At 39.9% G+C, this 23,514-nt stretch overlaps 1 protein-coding gene across 13 annotated transcripts in view; it reads right to left on the bottom strand.

Moving 5' to 3' along the window:
* Positions 1-23,514, bottom strand: part of ARVCF (ARVCF delta catenin family member) — a 292,172-nt gene that overhangs the window by 90,605 nt on the left and 178,053 nt on the right. For 8 of the 13 annotated variants that reach the window (XR_006166734.1, XM_042805460.1, XM_042805468.1 and 5 more), the window contains 2 exons: positions 14,385-14,423; positions 5,861-6,019 (listed from right to left, as the gene is read on the bottom strand). Coding sequence is in view for 12 of the 13 variants with exons in the window: in XM_042805460.1 (XP_042661394.1) it covers positions 5,861-6,019; positions 14,385-14,423 (198 nt within the window). In the remaining variant the exon portion in view is untranslated. The remainder of the gene's footprint in view (positions 1-5,860; positions 6,020-14,384; positions 14,424-23,514) is intronic. The other 5 variants (XM_042805466.1, XM_042805467.1, XM_042805469.1 and 2 more) reach the window with 1 other exon arrangement.

The raw sequence follows: 23,514 nt of genomic DNA, 5'->3' as shown, positions 1-23,514 counted from the left end.
GGAGATAAATCTGCAATTTTTTCCCATTTTGCCTTATTTTCCTGTCTTCAAGACTAGCACAGACAAGTTTTTGATGGCTGTGGCTAGTCAAGAAGAGACACTGTGCCAGCCAGCACACATAACAAGTTAACGATCTTAGCACAGCTTCACCTCTTATTTTCTGAATGCGGCCCCTATTAATGAGTGGAAAGAACATGGACAAGCAAAATCCCCTTGTCAGACACATAAAAAGGAACATTTCACTCAAGCATGAAAGTACACATTTCTCATAGCATAAAAGCATTCAGTAATGCTAAAGGTGTTACAGTGAGCAATCAAACTGAGTCTTTTTATATTTTGAGAGAGAGGGAGTAGTTGTACTCATGCCTCATTTGTCAGGGGTAGGCATTGAGTAAGAAGATTTATCATATGATAAACAGACTTTGTTGCCCACAGGACAATAAAGGGAAGCAATTATCCAGAACACAGAGGAAGGTCTGTTTATTAGGTTTCCAAGCAAAAAAACCACACCCCAACAACCAAACATCTTCATTTCAGGAAATCTAGCTCAAGGGAGTGTTTCATTTGTATTTCTTACACACAGGCAGTTTTGAGCAACTGACTGCACAGTAATCTTCTCTCCCAAAATTTTTGTGGTTTTCCTAATACTGATGCATTAGCCAGAGAGAATGAAACTATTCCGAATGGGAGTCCCAGCAGACTGTCTTATCAGAGAGACACCTGATCCTCCAGATGCACCCAATCTTGAGAAAGATTTATTAGCATGAACTGCTCACTACAGACATGCTCTAATGAAAAATTCAGAGATACAAGTTACTTCGAGAAAGTGTAATTTGACTTCCTCTATTTTCCATCTCTAAAGAAAACCGGTTTAAAGAGGTTTTTTAGCCTGATTACAAATCAAAGGTGCTCAATTGTTTCAATGCTACAATCTCAGAGTACCAGACAAAAGCTTCAGATTACTTCCCCATGAAGAGGTTGTCTGTGTATGCTTAAAATATATTTGCAATTTTTTATTCCCTGTAAACTATATTATTGTTTCAACCACAGTAAAAAAAGTTCCAATATATCAACTTATTCAGGCCCTCTGCAACCAAAATCCTATAAGGCTGCAAGTCAGTGCTTTCATCGCTGCTCTCCCCACCCCAGAATATAAGTACATGTCAAGCATACTGACCCTACCGTCGTTCTCCCACCCAAGATAGCAATTATTCTGTTAAATAATTCCCCTACAGGCCCCATGATAATGTTTTCACGAATTCTATTTCTGGAAATACATTTGTCAACAGACCACAAAGGAAATATTCACACATTTGAAGTGGCTTCTGTATTTTTCTGTCCCTCATCCTTCTATTTGCCTTGAAGGATGGGAGAACAGACATGAAAATATCCAATGTCTGAACTTACCGGATGCACGTGCAAATGGTACAAGTAGATCCCTGAAACTGCAGAGTGCTGAGACTCAAGAGGCAGAAAGACAGTACTGAGATTTCTGTTGAAGTGGGCTATCATAGTCAAATGCGGTCACCTTAACCAGTACCTACAATTTTGCTCTCCATTTTGTTACTGAGGTTGGTTTATTTTGTCTTTTTTTTTTTTTTTTTTTTTGATAAAAAGTGATAAACACATTATAAAAGCTGACAGGGCTAAAAATTTTGTGAAAACTATGTCATAAAACAAAAAACAGATGAGAAGGAAGGCAGGAGAGTAAAAACATTCTGACATTTCTGAGGGCTCATTTTTGAACTATAGACTGTAAAAATTAATCAGCCCAAGCAGACTGAAGCTATTACCTTTCTATTAAATGCTGTGTAAGAACTCACCCCGTGGGTTTTCAAAACAACAGATCAAATTTCTCCCCTTCAATTTTAAGCTTAATATTTTACATTTTGAAAGGGCCCTCAACCTCAGCTGAAATCCACTCCTGCTCTATTACTTAATTCCCTTGAATTTTCTACAAAGTTTCAAAGAACTGCATCTTGAGGTAGCTGGCACCACCACAACTGAAGAGTTTCAGTCACAAGCACTTCCCCATCACTGGTGCTAGAAATGGGAGCAGCATTTCATGACAATTAGGAAAGATCTGGCCTTGCTGAGTATTAGAAAGCACAAGGCAAATGGATAGAGTACAAATGAAACAACTTTGTATGCAGGTTAGTTTCACAGTTTACCATAAAACATAATTTCCAATGAATAGAAGTGACCTAAATCTCTCCAATCTTTCAGCATTTCAGCGACAAAAATAAAAGGTGTCTGAAGAAAGAAAAAAGCAAACATTAACGCAAGCACACACACATTTAATTTGCTTTACTGAGTTCTCCAGCCACTTACAAACAGGTCCCCTTTAACACATGGCAGCGCTCCAGCCGACAGGCAAGAAGGGGTAGCCTCTCCCCAAGGTGACTTTCACTGTTTTAGCATGATAGGTATTTGACTTCCAGAGAGATTATGAAGTTGAAATGAAGTATTATCTGCTACATCTTTTGTGCGGTGAATGGTATGTAGGGGCTTAGTATAGTACTAAGAGAATAACAGTTTGGGGAATATTACTCAGAGATATCTCATTTTGAAAAAGAAGATGTTCTCTATTTAAAATATGTCAAATATTAAATTCTGTATTACGCCTTCTTCCTGCTTCACTGCTACACTTATCTTCAGAGATGTGGGGAAAAGCATGGCAAAACTGTCAATGCTTCTAGATTAAGGTTGTTTACTTAATACACTATTGAAGAAAACCTCTATAAATTATGGTTTTGAAACAACAGGGGAAAGGGTAATAAAGGAACAAAAGCATACAGGAGCATTCATGTTTACAGCTTTTGCTATGCTTCATTTCTAGAGGAGGAATTTTAGAGGCATCATTCTCCAGCAAGCTAAAGATTCATACAGTTTAGTAAAAATAAATTACAATTTTCTTTTGAAGAATCCAGGAATGCATACTAAATGGCATTAGGTTGACAAATCCCCATATAAGCTATCTAGCAAAGAAAGCATATATTTGGAAAACATCTCTGGTCTATCTGGCTCTTAAAAACCATGACCTGTATTATTTACTCTGTCAGAGCAAGCATCTGGTTCAGCCACTTTCTTTGCAAGGCAAATATGCTGGAGATTGTGACTAGCACTGTCTAGTAGAGCCTTCTGGTTGCAGAGGTAATAAAAATAGGTTTTAAAGCCTTCCTCAAAGAAGCCTAGAGAAAATACAGCAATGTAGAGCATAAAAACCTTTATTTCTATGTTGTGGTAACCATCTTGATTTAACTGATAGCTCAAAATAAAATAAAAGCTGAGCATAAACCTAACCCCCCTAATATTTAAGGAACACAGTGTGACCATCTCAACTTTAAACGTTACCCTTATTAAATAACAGATTAGATATTACTGAAAATAGATGTGAGGATTCCTACTATAGGCAATGTTGCTCCTTTACAAGTATAAAACGACCCGCACACTAAAATTAAGGCCAGACCCATGTGGGGTTTTTTTGTTTGTTTGTTTAGGGGGTTTTGGGGGGGATGAGGTGGGGGGCATTGGGTTGTTTTTTTTGTTTTGTTTTCTTTTGTTTTACTTTGGGAGGGAGCAGGCAAAGACATAGAGAACAGTAGTTTCTGGGCTCAACAAAGATCCTACTATTACACAGCACGTGCCCAACAGACGTGTTTTTATTTCTCATCCCAGAGAAATGCTTTCCTTCACCATACTCATCGGAGCAGCAAGGTCAGAATTTTGCCACTGCACAGATGTACCAGGAAACTTAATTTTCTCTGTGAGGCTTTCATATATAATAGCATGGCCTATGAAAGCAATATGATGATACCTATTACAAGAAATAATAAGTCAATGACAGTCAACTCCATAACACTTAACTGATGCTACTAAACCTCAGTGACAACAGTTTTCATTTACATATTCCCTACCAAAAAAAAAAAAAGTTGAAGACCAATGTGATTAAATAAATTTTCTGATCTCAGATTGATATGTAAGAGCTGCTAAATCTATGCCGTATTATCACAGCAAGGAAAAGTCAAAACAAAACCATTTCAGAGACATAACCACCTCAGCAAACTCATGGCCCCTCTTCTCACAGAATTTGGGCTAAGCCAACCCCATCTCTGTTTTAACATTTCAGAACCACTATTTTCAAAGACTGCATTGTTGTGGTTTTTTTTTGTTTTGTTTTTTTTTTTTTTTGTAATTTTTTTTTAAGAGTTGGTCTTTTTAACATTGAAATACTAGAACGCACCTCTAGACAATATTTAAGTTTAAGTTAGTGGCATTATTTGAAACAACAGAAATGCAGAGCAAGACAGCTATGTACTGTCCCCCCATTCTGGACACACTTCAGTGCCTGGAATGAACTACAATAACAGAAGAAAGACTTGCTCTTTGAAATGGAACAGTAGCTCTAGGGTTGCTGGTATTTCCCCCCCCCCCCCCCCCATATGCAGATACAATGCCTGTTTTTGGAGCCGCCACTGTCCTTTTCTGTGGGAAGGTGGAAGAATAGCAGGTACGCCACACAGAGAAAATCACACCTTTTAACACTATGACAAACCTGCAGCTTTATCAGCGGCATGACTATTTCAGACAAACTATTTCATTCCACATGGTCTCATTATCTAGGGACCACTGCATGGCCTCCCCTCTATTTTTACCATCGTAGCTAACATTCTATTCCGTTGCATAGCTGCACTTACAGTCTCCTAAAACTATGCACTACTATTAGAGCATATAAAATGGTGTCCATCATCACTGTAATTTTATCACTTCCTTCCTGTAAATAACAGTTGTTGTTGCTGCCACTAGAAAGAAAATGGCATTTATTTCAAACAAGTCACAGACTAAATACATTAGATTATTTGAAGAGCTAATCAAAATGTGCTGGGTTTTTTTTTGTCATTTTATTTTTATTTTAAGAACTCCACCGCCTTCCAACAATAAGAAAATAGGCCAGTTATATTTATCTTCCAACTAATTGCAACAAATATTAAACCAGATACTCAGTTTATACTAGTGTGTGCAGGCCCACTGACCTCAGGAAATCAACATTCATTTACTCCAACCTGAGGATCCGATGTCCTCGACAGATATCTTAGAGGACTACAATTCTGGAACGCCAGTAAAAATAACCACTGATTTATGCAGTGACCTCTGATCAACTCCTTTTAACACAGAAAGCAGTTGGACAGTCTTTTTCTTTTAATTAGTGCTGTTTAGTTATTAAAAAGGTAACCAGCCTTTATCTTTCACAAGACCAAAATCTAACAAAGATTTCAGCTCAACTTCCTAGACCCAAATGACAAGGCATATTAAGGCTCCAGGGGTACTGGAAAGCATGCACAGCAGCCATGAACATACAGCACCTGCTCAACAGAGACTGCAAAATTATCTTACACGAGGGAACAAAAAAGACTTTAGGAAAATTAGAACCTATGCAATACCTGTAATGCAGCCAAACCTGAGATACAGGTCACTTGAGACCACACCCAGTTTTCCCCATGCATCAGGAGTAAAATTACATGCACGAGATTGTTGCGGAATTTAAATGCTATGGGGTTATTAAAAATGTTTCTTGTTCTAAAAGATCCAATGTATAACCACATATTGTTATTACAGCTCATAACTAATTTGAAGACACATTCCCAAGCACATTTTCCCCAGCTGCAAAAGTAATTTACTGCAAACTACATAGAGGTAAAACTGAAAAAGCCCTGAACTCAGCTTTGCTGGCAAACAGAATATTCAAAATCACTGAGGATCACAACAGCATGATTGTCATCCCTCGTGCTACTACCTACTATTTTTATTTTGTGATTAGGTGGTGTTTTGCCATTTTCCACATTGGTTATTCACCTCTCACCTTGGTTTCAGTTCTCCTTGTGGTTCCATCTTCAGAAGTGACAATAGACACATGGGAAGTAGGAGTGCCTGGGTCTTCCTCCACAGTAACTGTCTCTTCCACCATTTCTTGAGGCTCTTGCATCATTGCTATTGATGTCTGGTTACTGGGGCTTTGTTCCTAAAGAAGTAAAAAAAAAAAAAACAAAAACTTTTAACTTCTACTATCATGGCATAACTGTTCTATTGATTTCAGATTTCTCAACTGAAAAGCACATTTTACCCAACAACTTCAAAGTAAAGATTCAGAGAAAGAAGTATTTACTGTCTCACAAAAAAGCATGCTGCAACTATGGTAGCATGACTGGGATCAGCTCAGTAAATAGAAATCATGTGAAGCATCTATCAAGGACTTAACATTTATAGGCCACCTACTACAGACTACTAACTTATATTTAAACTTGCTTTTAGCTTTCTCTTCAATGCCCAGCGTAGGAGGAGTGGAATTTTTGTCTGTAAAAACATTCATTCAGTTCTGCAGTGAACAGGACCACTGGCTTTCAGAGCAGTGAATCTTACCATTAAAAGTTTATTTCCATTTGATAAACTCGGTTGCCGACTAGAGAAAGTTATAAAACATCAAGACCTGTCATTAAATGACAGCTTTCTCAAACTGTCCAAAGCAATGATAATTTAAAAAAATGGATAGCTAGAGATTAATAGATCAATTACGTGAAATGCTACCCTTCTGACATTTTCCCTTTGCTAAATCTGTAAAATCTAACTGGCTATAAGCTTATTTAAAACTTATAACAGATAGACAACGTAAAGAAACAATAAACAGAAAGAAAATAGATCAAAGGCCAGTTCTTGCAGGGATACTGTCCAAAGAGAATGCTTCTGCTTCTTGTCAGCACTAACGTCTGAATTTTCCTTTTTCTTATGCAATTGTGTGTCTCAGCACAGATATCAGAGGAGCTTCCCTTTGGTAGATGAATGCATTTCAGAAGTTTCACAGCAAGTGGCCAATAAAGAACTGGCTTACATACTGAGAAATAAGACTTTTCCCCAGCGTTATGAATCCTCAACTACATAAAAAGAAATGACAGACTGTTCATGTCATTATAAGCCCTGAAGGTATCGGGCTACACAGGCCTCAAAGCCAAAGCAGGGCTTCTGTTTGCACATCTTGTCAAGCAGACACACAAAGAACACCCTCTATTAAGGAATATATACACACACGGACACCCACTTTTTTTTTTTTTTTTCATATTTTAGAAAAAGGATAAAAAGAAAAGCAATGGCACACAGTCCTAAATCGCAAAGTGAATGCACTTTCCCTAAAGAAAACACCACTGGCAAATTCAGTATACCTTTTCACATCACAGGAAAATAAAATGATTAGCATAAAACTGTTGCCATGCCGGTGCTGAATCTAATTACATAAAGGTTTAAATATTCTCTACCTGTGACCAGCTCCATCACCAGGGAATTAGAACATTTTGCTTTGTAACATTTTATTTAGAAAAACTGCATTTTATCCCAGTGATGAACTTTGGATTGACCCTTTTGCTGTGCCATGTTTTCGAAACCCTGAAGGACGGTATTCTTATGAGTGACCTCATGCTGCTGAGCACAAGCAGGGTACTGGAGACTCAATAAGGTCCACAGTGAAAAGTGTCATTTTAATCCTTGTGTGATCTGTAGTTTCCTTTGAAACAAGCTGAGATGTCCCTGTCCAGTTTCCTCTATTTACAGGTGTATTCTGATATTCTGGAACTTCAATAAGGCAGCCGCTTTTATTTTCAGGTAAGCCCAAATATTAACTAAGAACATGACAATAAGCCTCAGGCAATCACCTCGGTCAAAATCCAACATGGACAGCCTTCAAAGATAACACATGCTGGACCACCAGAGGTGACACAAGCAGGCACCATTTCTATTGAAACCACAGAATAACTCAGGCTACAATCAAGAATAAGGCTTCTGAAATCCTGAAGAAAACAACTCCTTCCAGTCTGCAGTTCTTATTATGGGCAATAACTTATGATACACATAGAATCCTTTATGGTAGGGTTCAGATGTCACACTGCGTCTTCTGCCCACATCTTCAGAAGGGAAACTAGGCCCTGGAATAAATCTATTAATCCCGTCTAACTTTTCTTGAAGATACTATTTTCTAACTGCAACTCCTTTTTCCTCACCACACAGTAAAAATTCCCTCTAAACAGAAGAATTTATGCAATATTACAATACAGTAAAGACTCAGAACTTCTATTCACCTTCATGCAACTCCAGCCTTGCCAACAGCAAAGCCACCAGTTATACTGTAGAAATTTTTTTCCATTACACCATGTCCCTGTAAAACCTCCTCGTTATCTCCAAGGCATCGAATGCCGAAACTGCTTCAAGGTGGGAGCTTCTCACTCCTCTCACACAGTTATGTACATACATGTATCTAATCCATCATCCTCATTTCTAGTTGCATCTTGAGGTGAACGCATGAATTTACATCTCTTCATTCCCCTCTAGATTCTTCAGAGGCAAACTGCTTTGTGATAACAAATCTGAGGAGATGGAAGGTGGAAAGAAATATTTTGCTCTTTGAGCTTTTGCAAAACTTTTTCTTTATGAAAAAAATAAAGTCTCTCTTTGTATTCAGACTGCCTGTGGGCAAAGGGAACCTTTAAAGCTGGGCACTTAAACACGAGCAAATTGCGAACTAGAGCATATTGACTTTAAATGAGCACCGTGCTAGTTTTTATCCTCTGGCTGCTTCTAAAATGAAGATTCAGGGAGATATGGTACAGATCTTCATTCCTTCAAGAGAAAACTGCTGTCAGCAAGTGACTGTCCTAAGCATTAGAAAAAATAAAAGCTTGCTAAGTTCAAGGTAAATATCCCAACGTAGACAACTAACCAGACTGCATATTATCCAGTTAACTCCCTGAATTAGCTTAAGGAGGTGGTTCTTTGATATCCAAACCCAGTACTTTCTCCACATCACTAACTTGGAGTTGTCACAAGCTGACATTAATGTAGAAAAGATATAAAGATTTTGTTATCTGTTTTTAGTTTCCATCATTAAGGATTTTAGGACATCACAAATTTCAGAAACTGGGACACATTACCCCTTTCAACCACCATCCTCTGTGCTCAGTGTCTAAGTCAGTATTTAGGACCTTCTTTTGCCAAATACATCTCATCATCTCAGATTACAAACATCTGGCAGGTAAGCCTAATTATTCGAAGTAAAGCACAAGTTGCCAGATAGAGCTGGAACATGACACCCCTAATAAATAATCCTACCAGTAGTTCCCTGCCTGCTAAAGGTAGGTAATTCCAGTTTATAACACACACTCATTCGTTTACCTTCGTGAGGCTTTCAAAACAAAAGCAAACAGACAGTTCCTCCTTTCTTATCACACTAGCCAAGACTCTGTGGTCCTTCCCCTACTGTCAAACAAGAGGGTGTTTCCCAGCACAAGAGGGATCTGCCATGCCACAGCAATGAGTGTCATCAGCTAAGCATCTGGGAAGACCAAATCTAAAGGGGGCTTCTTTCCAGTCCTCTTCAATGGGAGAGCATCAGGCTCCTTGACAGTTCCTGCAGGTTGACTCCCTCCTCCTCCAGGGATCCTCCATTTGAAACACTTGAGGCACAGCAGCTAAACTACAGAAATCACGTCACAGGGAGCACCAAGCTTCAGCAGCTCCCTGGGGGGAATCCTTTGGATGGCTAGGCATGGGCCTCCCCGGCTGAGGCCCACTTCGACAGCACCCAAGCAAAGCAAGCAGGACAGACGTGAGATGGCAGCCAGGTCCAACCAAGCAGACCTGGTGATGAGACTCAAGGTCAACCTGGGAAGCAAATCTGCAGGTCGGGGTTAGGATCAGGTCCAGTGATAGCCAGGCAGGTCCACAGTGACAAGGCAGGTCTGAGGTCAGGGTCTGGATCAATGGGGTTCATGGCCAGGCACAGGCGTGGCTGCAGCTCAGCTGGAGACCAGTAGTCCTTCACCATAGCCAAACCATGGGCTGAGGGCTCAGGGCTGAGCTTAAACAAACAGAGCTCCCAGGTCTCTGGGCAGAAGCCCTGTGTGAAGCTGGTCAGGGGCACTGAGGGGTGTCAGTGCCCTCATGGCCCAGAGGGATCCGCACAGCCCCTCTAAAATTGCAGGAGTTCCCTTACAATAAACACACACACATTTCAAGGTGATATCCCCTTCAAAATTGCTAAGCATTACCCATGAGGTTCCATTCCAATAATAATCTTAGCCTCCTTCCAAGAAGATTACAAAACACCACCAATTTATGAGAACAGATTCCAAGCCAGTTATTGCATACAGTGTCAGTAGTCACGGCTTTTCTCCCTGCTTTTCTGAGTACCAAATGAATCCTATCCTGTTGATCTGTGCTTGCACCTCTAGCGTGCTTTAAAAAAAACAAGCTATTTAAAAAGCAAAACAACAATCAATTTATCCCCAGTCTGTAAAAGTTAAGTGCAGATGAAACAGCTAAATACCTTGTAAAATAAGCAAGACTCGTAAAACAACAATTCTTGTTTTGTTAAAAACCAGAGTGATTTACCATTTAGGGCACATATCTCCCAGGGCTTATTTTGCATTAGAATACTACAGCTTCTGTAATCATCACCATTTCATTTCCTAGAGACCTATTTCCATCAAAGTAGCTATTTTATATCTTTTTTAATAAAAGAATAAACTCCCCCAGGAGGATCAGACATCCTACTTTGTTTACTGTCTTAAAGTTCTTTATTCTCTGCCTATGAAACAATTTAAAACAGTCTGGAAATAATATAAAGTTGAAAGAGATTATTACTTCCACTAAAATAGCCCCTCTTCAAAAACACTGAAAACATGTACATCGAATCACCATTCTCCCAGAGACACCCTTTGTTCAGCAGATTGCAATGCAGGCTATTCAGACTACTGCTTACTCCAGGCTACCGTCAGATATCAAATTTGAAGGTTTTTACAAAGCATAAAGGCTGGATTCTACACCAGTGGACATACTTGTCCTCATCTGACCCCAGCACAGACAAAGCTATGGAACACATTAAAAGTCTGGGCATAATTAATGGCACTGGACAACAATGTTAATTGAATTAAATGTGGACTCTCTCTCCTCCTACTATTATTTATTTAAATTACTTATTAAAGCTTCACTCTTTGCAAAACATGAGATTATTTATAAGTGCAAAGCAGGCAAACATCAGTTTTGTCAGAGTCAAGTCTTGGGCTGACCTTCTTCCCCACTGGTCTCCTTCCAACTTATGTCTGCACTTTCAGCTCAGTCATGCCCTCAAGCTCTTATTTGCTGAATATATGTGGAGAAAGGAAGACAAAAAAGGCAAGTTTGAAGGAACACACCAGTCAAAAAAGTCTATCTTGAGATCTGCATCAGATTAGTATCCCAATGGGACATCAAAGAGGAAGAAAACCACCGGTGGCATTTATCAAATTTGGTGTATTTGTGTCAGATCTTTCTCCAGTAAAAGATCCAGCTCCCCAGCAGCTGAAGACTCTCAGATTACTGTCACATCCTCCTGCCTTGTCAGACCCACCTTTCTTTCACCACTGTCTGAAGATCCATGCTCTTCTCTCTGCCCTGGATTTGTCCAGAAAGCTTCCTATGCACCTCAGTAGTGCAACAGCTGGGATTCAAGCTAACTAGCACATGCACAACACTGAGCCCGTATCATCCGAGAGGCAGGTATTCAGGAGGCTATCTCACTCATTTTAGATCATGCTTCAGGAACAGAGAAAAAGGTAAGCCCTCACGTATAGCACTGCTTGAACTACTGCAAGGCAGTGCACCTTCTGGAAGAGCATGAAGGCCTTATGTTCAAGGACTGCCACATGCTGTACTCCTCCAGTTCGAAAAACAGAGCAAAGTCCAGATCTCCAGCAGCAAGAACAGGTCTTCAGTCATACCTATCCAAGTGCCTCAACAAAATCGGGGGGAGCACTTCTGCACAGCTGGGATCACATGACATATTCAGGTAAAATGGCTCTGGAACAATGAAAAACACATGGACCAGCCCATACTGAAACCTAGGCAGTATACAATGCTGGAAGGAGAGTTTGCAAGATAGACAACAATTTTAAGATAAGAATATATAAATATCTACTTTGCTACAGATAAACTGATCTTCATTTATTAAGCCTACTTCTCCAGTTAAATGTCATCAGAAACAAAATATGGTTAATATATAAAAGTATGTATACATACAATGGATGCAGATCACTTCAATGTGAACCCAAACACAACATGAACCTATGACAAGCTTCAAGCTCTCCATCAGAGCTCTCATACAAGCTGTACTCTAAGGCTGGTCAGATCAGAACGTAAGGAAAATGTTACCCTTCAATGAAAGCAGGCTGTCCTGGCATGGGGTACCAGAATGAACTCAGCCACACACCACAATGCACTGACTGTTTCCTGAACACTTACACACTTCCTTTGTCCTTTAGAAACACACACGACAAGCGAATAACAAATAATGCCAAGAGCTTTTAAAGCACCAAGGTTAAAAAGGAACATTTCAGAAACTGGAAAACCCCCTCAACTACAGAAGTTTTGAAAAGCCACAAAGAACAGCTTTTTTTGCAAGCAGGCATGGTAATTCACCATCTGAAGGCATCACACCTTTCAGGGAAAGCAAGAGGCGGAGGTGAAGGAGAAGGAATCAAAACCCTGACAAGGCCTGTAGTAGTAATATTCATCCCTCAAGTACTGCAAGACACACTGGGGTTCTGTTCAGCCACGCGGTAACTGCCCATCATGGGGAAATCTACAGTGCTTGCCCAATGGTCAACAAAGAGGGCTTTTATGCTATTTTAAACAATCTGAAGTGTCTCAGTTAATGGAAGACCGGGCAATTGGCCCTCAACTATTTCTAATTGACTGGAATGATGGATGAAGCTAAAGGGAAAGCTGACCCACTGAACTTTTCCATACAAAGCTAGAAAACTGAAGGAGACTGTAAACAGTTTATAAGAACGAGAAGTGGGAGAGGCAGAATCCCAGAGGCTTTGCTCCTCTCAACCTGCTGTTAAGTTGTTTCAGATGAAAGAGAACAAAGAGCTTCAACTTAGAGCAACAAACAAAAAAAAATACAGGGGAAGGCCTAAACAAATAGGCTATTTTTCCCATGCTCTCCTCCCCTTTCTCCAGCAGCTACTTAACTCTGCCATGCAAGCTGGTCCTTTGAATCAGAAAGGGCAATTTGTCACTCTTGACAAGTAAGACATCTCTCAGGGCTCTGTATTGCCTTGCACTGCTTTTCAGATTGACTGCTTATTAACCAAAGATGTCAAGACATTACATCTCAGTCAACGTCAACAGATGTAATAATATATACTTAAAACTTAGGTGCTAATCAGTCCCACTACACTAAAGGTAATGCTCAGCAAAATCACGCGTGCCCATTGATTTTCAGAACAATACAATCCTGAGTAGCTTTTGTACTGCAAAAGGCCAATACTGCTGCAATGGGATAGAGCAGTCTGCTGACCTATCAGCTCCTAGGAGGTATGAGCGAGGACATCTTCCAGGTAGGGAAATGGATACATAATAGGTTCAAATTCATAGCAGCTATCTTCAGGCAGCTTAGTGAGGTACATAAATGCACAGTAACTTAATTCTTTTTCTTCAGTCAGAAAGAGGAATAGGAGCTTCAGAGAACAGTTCCAATCTTGCACAGACTAGATTACCTCCTTGGACACATCCAGCTCTTGCCACCAATTCTGAAGGGAAATGACATCAAGCATTTGAAAACGCATTAAAGCTGGGGGATGAATCCAGGCCTCAGAGTCCCAATGTAAGAAGTTTGTGGTAGAACCCAGAACTAGAGAAGGGTATCATAAATTCATCATTCAGTCCCTTAGTCACAAGCCCTTTTTCTACCCCAGTGGTTCAGCAAGATTAAGTAGTAAAACAGAAGCGTAAGTCATTATTTTTAATATGAAAATGAGGAAGGCAAAAAAAAAAAAAAAGAACACTCAGCACACACAGTGTTGGGGCTAGACCTATTTCTCTTAGCTGTCAACAGTATGGCTAGTGTTTACCTGGAAAGTTTGCCCACTAGGAAACCATACTAAATGAGCAGGAAATGACGGTTTCTCACCAAGCTTTGTACAGAAAGTTCACTGTGATGTGCCAAACTACCTCCAAAAGATAAACACAATGCAAATCTGCATGCCTAATCTTTGACCAAACCCAGAACATATCTGACTTGCTTCCTCTCTGGAGACTTTCAAATGAACTAACCAAGTCTAAATTAGGGAGATTTTTAGTGGGATGAGGTTACATCATGGATTACAATTTTCCAGTGAGCTTTTTCCTTCATCTCCACCTGCTGCCTCTACAATGCTGGCATTAAGGGTGGTGTGGGATGACTCATTTGTACATTCCTTTCTGTAAGACAGGCGATGAGCTTTCGTTTCTTCTTGATCCCACCGAGTTTGGGTCATAAATTAAACTGGTGTGTGTATTACTAGATATCAAGTCCACAAACTTACATGCACATAGGAGTCTGAAGTACAAGCTAGGTCCTTCATCTAAAACAAAAAAAAGAACCGTCAGTTTGACAGATTACAGCAGCAAGTTTCTTTATGCAGTCTGTATGTCCCAGACTCTACCCCAGCCACGCAAACACATCACTACTGCGTTAAACCAGTATCTGCCAGACGCAGCCTGTCAGTTCTAAGCTAACACATGCATGCCTACTTGCACTGCTACAAAACTACCATAGAGAATTGCTTTTTAACTTCAAGGCAGATGTTAACCATCTCTGCATTCTTTGAATTACGACCAAGATTGGAACATTATTTGGGTGTCTTAGCAGCCATATCAGATAAGTGTTAAATTTAACTAATCTCCTCACCCACCCACAATCTTGCCTGTAGATGTGAACTATGCAACAAAAACACTTTTTCTGGCAAAATACATTGCGACAACGCAAAAAAAAAAAGCAAAAAAAAAGCTTTTATAATCTTGAGGGAGACAGCACAAATGGACCACTGATGAATTTTTAAGCCTGAATTCCAAGAAAGACAATTCTTAAATAAATTATTGCTTATTCTAGAGAATACAAAGTGATTGACAATAAATCTAATCGCCTGTCTCATAAGGAATGTCCTTGCCAATGTCTGCCACTATTAAGCACCAAAGCAGGTTTATTTGGCACCAGGACAGCAGCACTGTTGCAGTCCAAACAGCTCTCCAAAAGATTACCCATGTTAAATCACATACTACTACTTCCCTCTGCATCTCGCCTCTTCCCTCCCAGGCCCACACCAAAAGCCACCGTCTAAATAAAACATAGCAGGAAACGTGTGAACAGCCTCTAACAGAGAGCTGGCTCTTAATATTATGTAAGCCCAAAGAGCAAGCATGTGACAGCAGGAAAGAAACTATGCGGGAGGTCTCTGGATGACTACAAGTCCATTTGAACACCAAAAGACACAAACAAGCCAACAAAGTCAGAGGCCACTCCATCTGCTGTAAATCTAATCTTGCAAATGGAAGAGATTCCAGCAGAAAGACCATTTTCTCAAGTGCGAGGCAGTTGCTGTGCTATTTCAACTACCCAAGAGAGTTCACCAATGGCTTTTTTTCCCAGTAGTTCGTTTACTTCACACATTCTGTTTATTTCGTAAGACTGAGCTTACAACCCCTACTTGCACATGGACAGTCTTCACAGACTGGAAAGATAGCAGGCAGACTTGCTAAGCCAGTGTTAAACTAGCAGTAAACAGCAGAAAGAAAATAAAAAATAAAATAAAATAAAAAAAAAGATAAGATGAAAGAGAGCACTTGGATATTAGGGGGATTGCTGAGTAAGAACATTTCATCATCCCTATTTGGCATCCACATGGTTACTACTAGGACAACCTGTTCAGTTCTTGTATCCACAGCTGTGGAAGAAGGCAGATACACAGCAGTGGGCTCAGAGCATCTGAAATCGAACAACTAAAGAGAAGGATCAGAAAGGTCTCTCATCCAGTCCTAAGGTCCAAGCTATTCACCTCAAAAAGGGGGTCAAGGGGTGATTCAACTACAGTTCAAGTGCTTAAAGGTGTAAAAGAAAGTTGATAGAGACCCCTTAAGCCTCATAGATAAAGGTTTAACTAGTCCCAGTGTCAGGAAGCTGAGAGCTGACACAGCACACGCATTTTGTTTTAGTTTTAGGACTGCAAGTATAAGCAGTGCAAGTAAGAAAAACTTACACGCTAAAATTTTGCTAACCACTTAAAAATAAATAGGTCTGACCTGTTAAGAAACATGTTCCTATTTAATCAGAAACCTGATAATGCAGAGGTGCTCACGTGCATGCACACAACTACTCCTACTTGACTACTATGCTGCTCTGAAGATTCTTCAGTGTAAAAACAAATTATTTAAAGCTTGTGGAGAACTCCCTCAGCAAATTATCCTTACATGCAATAAAGAGATTTTTGTCTGCCAGGGAAGGAAATAGTGAAGGTTCTCTATTCAGCAATGCTTTTGGCTTAAGGAGTTCCCTCTCCTCCCAACAGTGAGCAACAGTGAATCCCCCTTCTCAGCTGGGCCAGCACTACCTCAAATAAGGCCAAGTTGCAAACCAGAGCACTGTGTCAACACAAGAAACCACCATCACCAAGGAATGGCTCTCTGTCCCATCCCCCAGCCTTTGCTGCCTTACAGCATAGCTCCCAAAACCTGTTGTGCCAGCATAACCGAGATGGCTGCATAATAGTAGGAACCAGTGACTGAAAGACAGAAGAAAAAAGAAGAGATGAGGACCATTTATCTAGGCATTGTCATCTAGAAAATTCATGGGAAGCCGTTGGGTCCATTCAGTGTATAGTAAGAATGCTAAACATTAACAGTCTGACCATTTAACAAGGACTGCTATTACTGCATGATGAGCATGAATCTCATCAAGGAAAAGTCACTTAAGCTAAGGTGGAAGTCACTTGCCCAGAGGTAAATATCTTCACTAGTAAAACAGCTCTCAATTTCTTAGTTAAACATGTTTGTCTTTTTTTCATTATACATCAGCTCTGGCTAAGTGTTCCACACACTTGCTAAAAGTATGCATCTTTGTCACCACTCCTATTGGCACTGTGTATACAGCCAGCAATTCTGGATTAAAGCATTTGAATTGTAAAATCTAATCACATTTGCCAACCACCCAAATATTTACATAGTATCCTTAAAATTATTTCTGATGTGCTTTTATTTGGTACTTCAGAATGGAATTCAAATATGATAAAGACAAGACTCAGCCCTAGCACCAGCTAAATTACTTTCAAACAGGTTCTCAGAGGGCTTTTCAGAGAGCCACTTCTCAATTAAACACACACAGGTAACAACAAAAGATCACACAGGATGAAATTAAGGATTTGCTATTAACAAGCATCAGTCAGAAAACTAGATTCATGCTCCGAATGCTGTACTTCTCCACAGTTGGCAAGACAAGCTGTAAGATTGCTGTTTCAACCCAAGGATTGGACAGCTGTGTTTTACTCCCACTCCTTGTTGTGGTTTTATGCCAGGAAAGGGAATCTTTAATTTTTCCAGAGAAGCCCTGCCAAGCTGAGGCTGCAAATAGGATATGGTGTGTTAGCAAACTTCTAGCCAGCTTGCTCATACCCTGGCCAGAACTCTTCAAAGTGCCTAATTCCCTACATACACTCTGGCAGCAGTGACTACCCTCGTTTTCATGCAAACCAGCCTCCCGTGTTAAAGTCCTTTTGTTATTTAGGATTGTGCAGGATATGCCATTTTCATCTGTTCTGGCAGAATATGCAGCATCCAGGCACTCAGCCTTCCCTTCTCTCCATCAGACCACCTCCACAACTAAAATTTTGGCAGAAATAAATTGGTTCTTACAGTGAAACTCCTGTAAGTGTATTAGAGGAATAAAGTTCTCTATAAAGCATTAACAGTCCTTGTATCATCTATACACACAGCTGTCTTTCTCAAAGTTCAAATTAAGTTGTTTTTCTTCCAACTCTTCATAAAGAATCAAAGAATAAGCAGGCAGTCATCCCACCCACCTTTTTTTAAAGGGTTGGGCAGACTCAATCAGTACAAATTTAGCAGCAGCAAGCCCACTGTCAGCAATGAACACCCTGCCATAAACACTGTTCCTGCCTCCAGGACCCACTCTGAGCACAGCACTGGAAATGTCCTCAGAAATACACACTGGGAGGCTTCATTCTCTCCGGTTTTCAGCTTTTAGGTTTACCCTGTTTCTAAGGGGGGAACAGTGGCTTTTAATCCCTTCCTAAAGTTCCCAGCAGCACAAAAATATCTCCAAAAAAGTGCTGCTGAACCCATGAGTCAGGTTTGCTGATCTGGACTAACATCATTCATAACAACATTCCTAACAAATTAAGACATCCTAGAGATCAGTCTGACAGAAATCCATAATACTCCACAGCTCAACTTGTTGAATCCGGGAGTACAATAGTTATCAACAGATAAAACATAATCATGGAAGAGAGTAAGTTTGGCAGAAAGGAGATGCAAAAGCAATGCTGAGAGCCAGGAGCATACCAGGAAAAGTTGGGCAGAAGAAAAAAGCATTTCAAAATTCATGACTATACCCCGGGGTAGGGGGGGAGAACAATAAAGCATGGCAGAGAAGGGGGAGAACAGGAAAAAATGAGAAAAGACAGAATCCATAAATGGGAAGAGTAAGTGTCATGTGAAAGCCAAAGCAGTGACTTTCACATGAAAAAAAAAATGGTAGGAAAAGAGGGGGATGGGGGGTGGGGGAAGTATGAGAGAAATATGTCAGTCTTTAATTTCATCATGTTAACACCGCTTTAGTTAACCATATAAATCTTTTGATGAATAGTAGCTCTCTCCACACATGACAGTATATTAAGATTCTTTTTTAAGACTTTCCAAACAACGCAATGTCATTCTTAAGCTTTTTATGTGGTTTGCCTAGACTATGTTTTTGTTGCTAAATTCTCATTAGATGTATCTCTTGTACTGGTACTTACTGACAGGGAAGAGATTATAAAATACAGGAAACCTGAACACAGACCCAGCATTTCATTTCACACAATCAACAGTACAATGCCTTGTGACTTAGTGATACTTCTATATACGTTCAGGATGAACTGATTGTGCCTGAACTGTTCCATACTGCCGTGCAAGCAACTCATTTAGGAAAGGACATAAAGGGTCTTTTTCAGACTCTCCTGGAGACACAACTCCAGATGTATCATGACCCATCTCCCACACCAAAAGCTCATGTGCCAGCCACACCATTTTCAGCCTCCCAGCAGGCTGGCTCACTCCAGCTGACATGAGTTCAGGCCTGGGGAGCAGTTCTGCCCCAAGTCACAAATACCCGGGAAGTGCAAGAACAACACAACACAAAGACAGAGCCAAATTAATAAATCTTGCTTACAAGGGATGACAGCAAGTCAGGAAGAGCAAATGTAACAATCTAGCTGTTCGGGTGGAAGACAAAGACATCCATGTTGGATGGCAAATTATGTCAAACACCATGGAACACTTCACACACCATAGGCAGAAAACTAGCCTGATTCTACACTTAATTCATTATCTGTCAACAGTGACCAAACACATCAGTATTTACAGCTTCCCACCATTTATCAGTTCACACATGCAGAAATTAAATCAACTTCTGAACAAAGAATCATCAGCAACTCTGATCACAGAGGAGAAAAAAAAAATTTTTTTTGCCAATAAGTTTAAACTAAGTACAGCTCCATTTAGAAAATTAAAGGAAAGCTAAGGATAACCATATCATTCACTTAACAAAAGCCACTCAACATATAACAGGCTCTTAAGTATACCTCCAAAATGTGTTTGGAAACGCAGAAAATATACTGAGTAACATACTCTGTATACCCTCAGCAGTAGACATTACAGCAATTCTTAATCTGAGCTTTGTTACCCTTGTAGACATAATTCATTGTGCTTCTGGATCCATAATATTTTTCAAAGCACTGCAGTTTGCTGGCTTATAAACATGTCCCGCCAGCTCACTGGGTAGAAAGATTTCTGCTGACTTCATGTATCATTCCAGTGGCACTCATGAGAGATTAATAATTTTCCCTGCTAAAGATACAGGCTGCAAGTACTAAGTAGAAAAGGTTACATGTGTGTCTGAAAGAGACTGGTGATATTTTGATAGGTGACAATTTGACTATACCAATAAAGATATTAAATATAAATTGGACTAATGAAAACCAGAGTCTTTCATTGAAAAGTAAAAAGCACATAACAGCCCAGAAGTGACTGAACACTGCAGAGCACTGCTTAAAGCATTGAATCCTATTCTGAAATAACCGAATTATTTATTTACTTACTATTCACTATTTATAGGTGTATTCAGAGAGTTTTTCCTCGAGAAAGGGAAACAGGTCAAGTGGCAGCTGTTCTATCATACTAATTTATACATGACCACAGATATTCAAACATTAATAAAAGATTATTTATTCTCAACTAAGTAATTTTTGAAAATGTCAAACTTTTTGACAAGCTGCTACAGTAAAACCCCCTCTAACCCTGCTGCTCCTAAAAAGCAGAGACATTTAAACTCTGAGCTCTCTATTTTCTCTGACCCATCGTGAACAGCCACGATTGTATCAAAGTGGCACAATGTCAGAAGATAACACTGGGGAAGGCACAATCTAAGGCTACTACTGGGAAATACACCTCTTGATGCAGTATTTGTGTCACAGTCCTAATGCCTCCATTCATTCTTCCAATCATTTACAATACAAGAAAACAGCCAGATTTACAATTAATTTTATCTGCAAGAGAAGGTCAAGTTGTCCTGTACTTAGGATGTTTTGAAAATCCCCAAAGAAAAGCTGACTGCAAAAGCCATATAAATACATACAACACAAGAACCAAAGAGGCACTTCACTCTTTCTTTCATGAAGTTCAAATAGGATACTGAAATTACAAATATTCTGAAAATTTTACTGCTTTTGAAAAGACACAATTGATAAAATTGCTTTGTCATCATAAATGCATTTTATAGCCATAAAAAGTGAGATCAGATAAGCCTCTCCACTCTTGTTAGACTTTGTTTTTCACATAGTTGCACACATCCCACAAGAAATAAGACCATTTTTTAATGGAGAGTATTTCATGTAATGAGAAGAACTCCAGAAACCATAAAGGGTGACTAACTTAAACATTTCTGGTTCAATCCTCTACCAGTAAGGTCACATCACAACACACTGCCAATTCTGAAGCACTGACATATTTTGCAATGAAGGTGATTTTCCATCATAGGGTATTTGCATTCCAATAATAGGTTTCTATCTTTATATTCAGCAGGAAGTAAAGCAAATATCAATACAAACCCACATAATTAGTATAATGGAATTTTACACAGTTAAAAAAACCTTCAGAACAAATCACTGAGTGAATTGCTTCAAGAACATTACCTTCACACCTGCAGCAACACCACAGCAAAAGAAATCATCAGTGAAATCTATTGCTTATAACATTAAGCAGCATTTTGCAGTTTCTGCATTCAAGGAAATTCAAACAGTCAATAGCAAAGAGCTTTTATAAGTCATTATATCTTGTTACTACTAAAAAAGTTCCACAGGAGAACTAATTTGTTGTCAGGATCAGCTGGAGAGATTTTAAGATCTTCACTGTCAATCACCATACTATACAAGCGTTAGTTTACTATTCTCCCTGAGAGCTCTATGATCTTGATGACAGTCCAATGGACTTTTTTCTAAAAGAAGATAAATTAAATGGAGGCTTGTAATTCAGCTGAATTGCCCTGCAGTGTCTATTTAAACTATTCAGTCTACAATGCTCGTCAGTGCAGTACACATACAGATGCAAACAAAGCTGTTTCATATTAAGAGAAAGGAACTGACAATACACCATGTATTCATGCAGCAGCTTTTTCACAAGTGTATGTATATGCTTCAGTACATAAAATAGCTATATTCACAGCTGATAATTCCACATGCACACCACCGATGAAGTGTGCTTCTCAAAAGAAAGAGACCATAGACCGCCAGGAGCTGGCCAGACTCAGCTAAGCAGTCCCCAGGGCAATGGTGAAAACCAGCATGTGTTGACATCAGTTATATGTGAGAACACTGGTGGCTGAGAGACAGCTTAAGCATTAACTGCAGTCTGCTTTTCTAAAAGCCTGGCAGCAGTAGTCTAGAGGAGGCAGTCCCCAGCCTATCAAGAGAAATAACAAGTGACAATTCAGGAAAACACGTTCACTATCCATTCATGCATGCATGCAATCTTGGGCCAAACAGCGAATGTGCTAAAAGGTTTTCCCCAGAGAAAAAGTGTTTATTAATTAATATCTACTGAATTAATTGGTTCCCCATATGCTCTGCTGTGCTTCTAAGACCACAGCCCTACTGACAGTACTGAAAGGTGTCAGGTGTGATGTCTAACCGGGAAGTTCATCAGGACACTTTAGTCAATCCACAAAAAATAAATTGTGTTTTTCTTTTCACCAAATTCAAAGCATGCTCATCTATGCAGAAGCCATGGAAAAGGCATTTAAAACTTAAAGAAATAAAAAAAGCCAACACATGCTCTTACTTCAGACACGAGTGTGGCACATTGCAGAAAAACAGAAGAAAGATACTGATCTGAGGCCATCAGTTCATCTACCAGCCCATTCCCTGCACTACTGTTAGTGTTCCTTTCACACTTACCATTATACACCTTACACCAACCTGTTCCTTAGTAGCTGGTGCCACTACTACCAAACCAATCCTTACATCCACACCATATCCTCTCCTATGGCCTTTCATCAGTGCGGGAGAGGTATTTTTGGACTCTGACTATATCTGGCACAACTCTGTACAATGACATCATTTTTCCAATGTTATCAATCTCATTGAGAGACTTTATTCATCACACATCAGTGTCAGTTGGCAGGGTCCACAACTCCGGTAATTCCTGGTAGAGTAGTCATCCTTCACCATTGTGTCTGTGTAAGCTCAGGCTGCCGCAGCAAAGGAGGGAGAGCAGTCCTACAACCATCCTCTTGTAAACACGTGCCAGCACAGGTTGGGCATTGTCATCCATGAGGACAAATTACTCACCAAGACATTCCTCCTCCACTGCAATGTCACCTCTCCCAAACCCCATGGATGCACCTACACGGTACACAGCCCAGTGAAACCCTTTATCAGATTCAGGGAGGACAAGCACCCATTACAGCAGGCTCTCTAGCAGATTCAAAGGCCTTTGATGTTTATTTAGTCCAGGTCTCCAATTTCAGCATTCCCTCATGTACATAATACCCACTTGGCCTGATTCAGGAACTTGAACACCAATAATGGTAATTACCACACCCAGTGGTCAACTTAGACTGCAGCAACAGCATGCATGATGCAGATGAAGCTAGGTGCCCCATCTCCCTTTCAGAAATATTCTGAAGTTGACATCTATAGTAGAAAACCAGTCCCAGCTAAATTAAAATATTGCATTCCAAAGTTTTACTACCGTACCATCAGTACAACACTAAAAACCAACACAAGCAGGCTGAACAGGCCCAAGGATCAGTCGTTTGACCATTGTTTAGACAGAAACTGTTCCCAGAACATCAGAACCGTCTTGGGTACAGCTATAATACCACACTTAAGACCTCAAGAAAACGAAGCT

Source organism: Tyto alba, unplaced genomic scaffold (assembly GCF_018691265.1).
Source record: "Tyto alba isolate M040663 unplaced genomic scaffold, T.alba_DEE_v4.0 Super-Scaffold_44, whole genome shotgun sequence".
Taxonomy (NCBI): Eukaryota; Metazoa; Chordata; class Aves; order Strigiformes; family Tytonidae; genus Tyto; species Tyto alba.
This window is presented reverse-complemented; position numbering and strand designations above follow the sequence as displayed.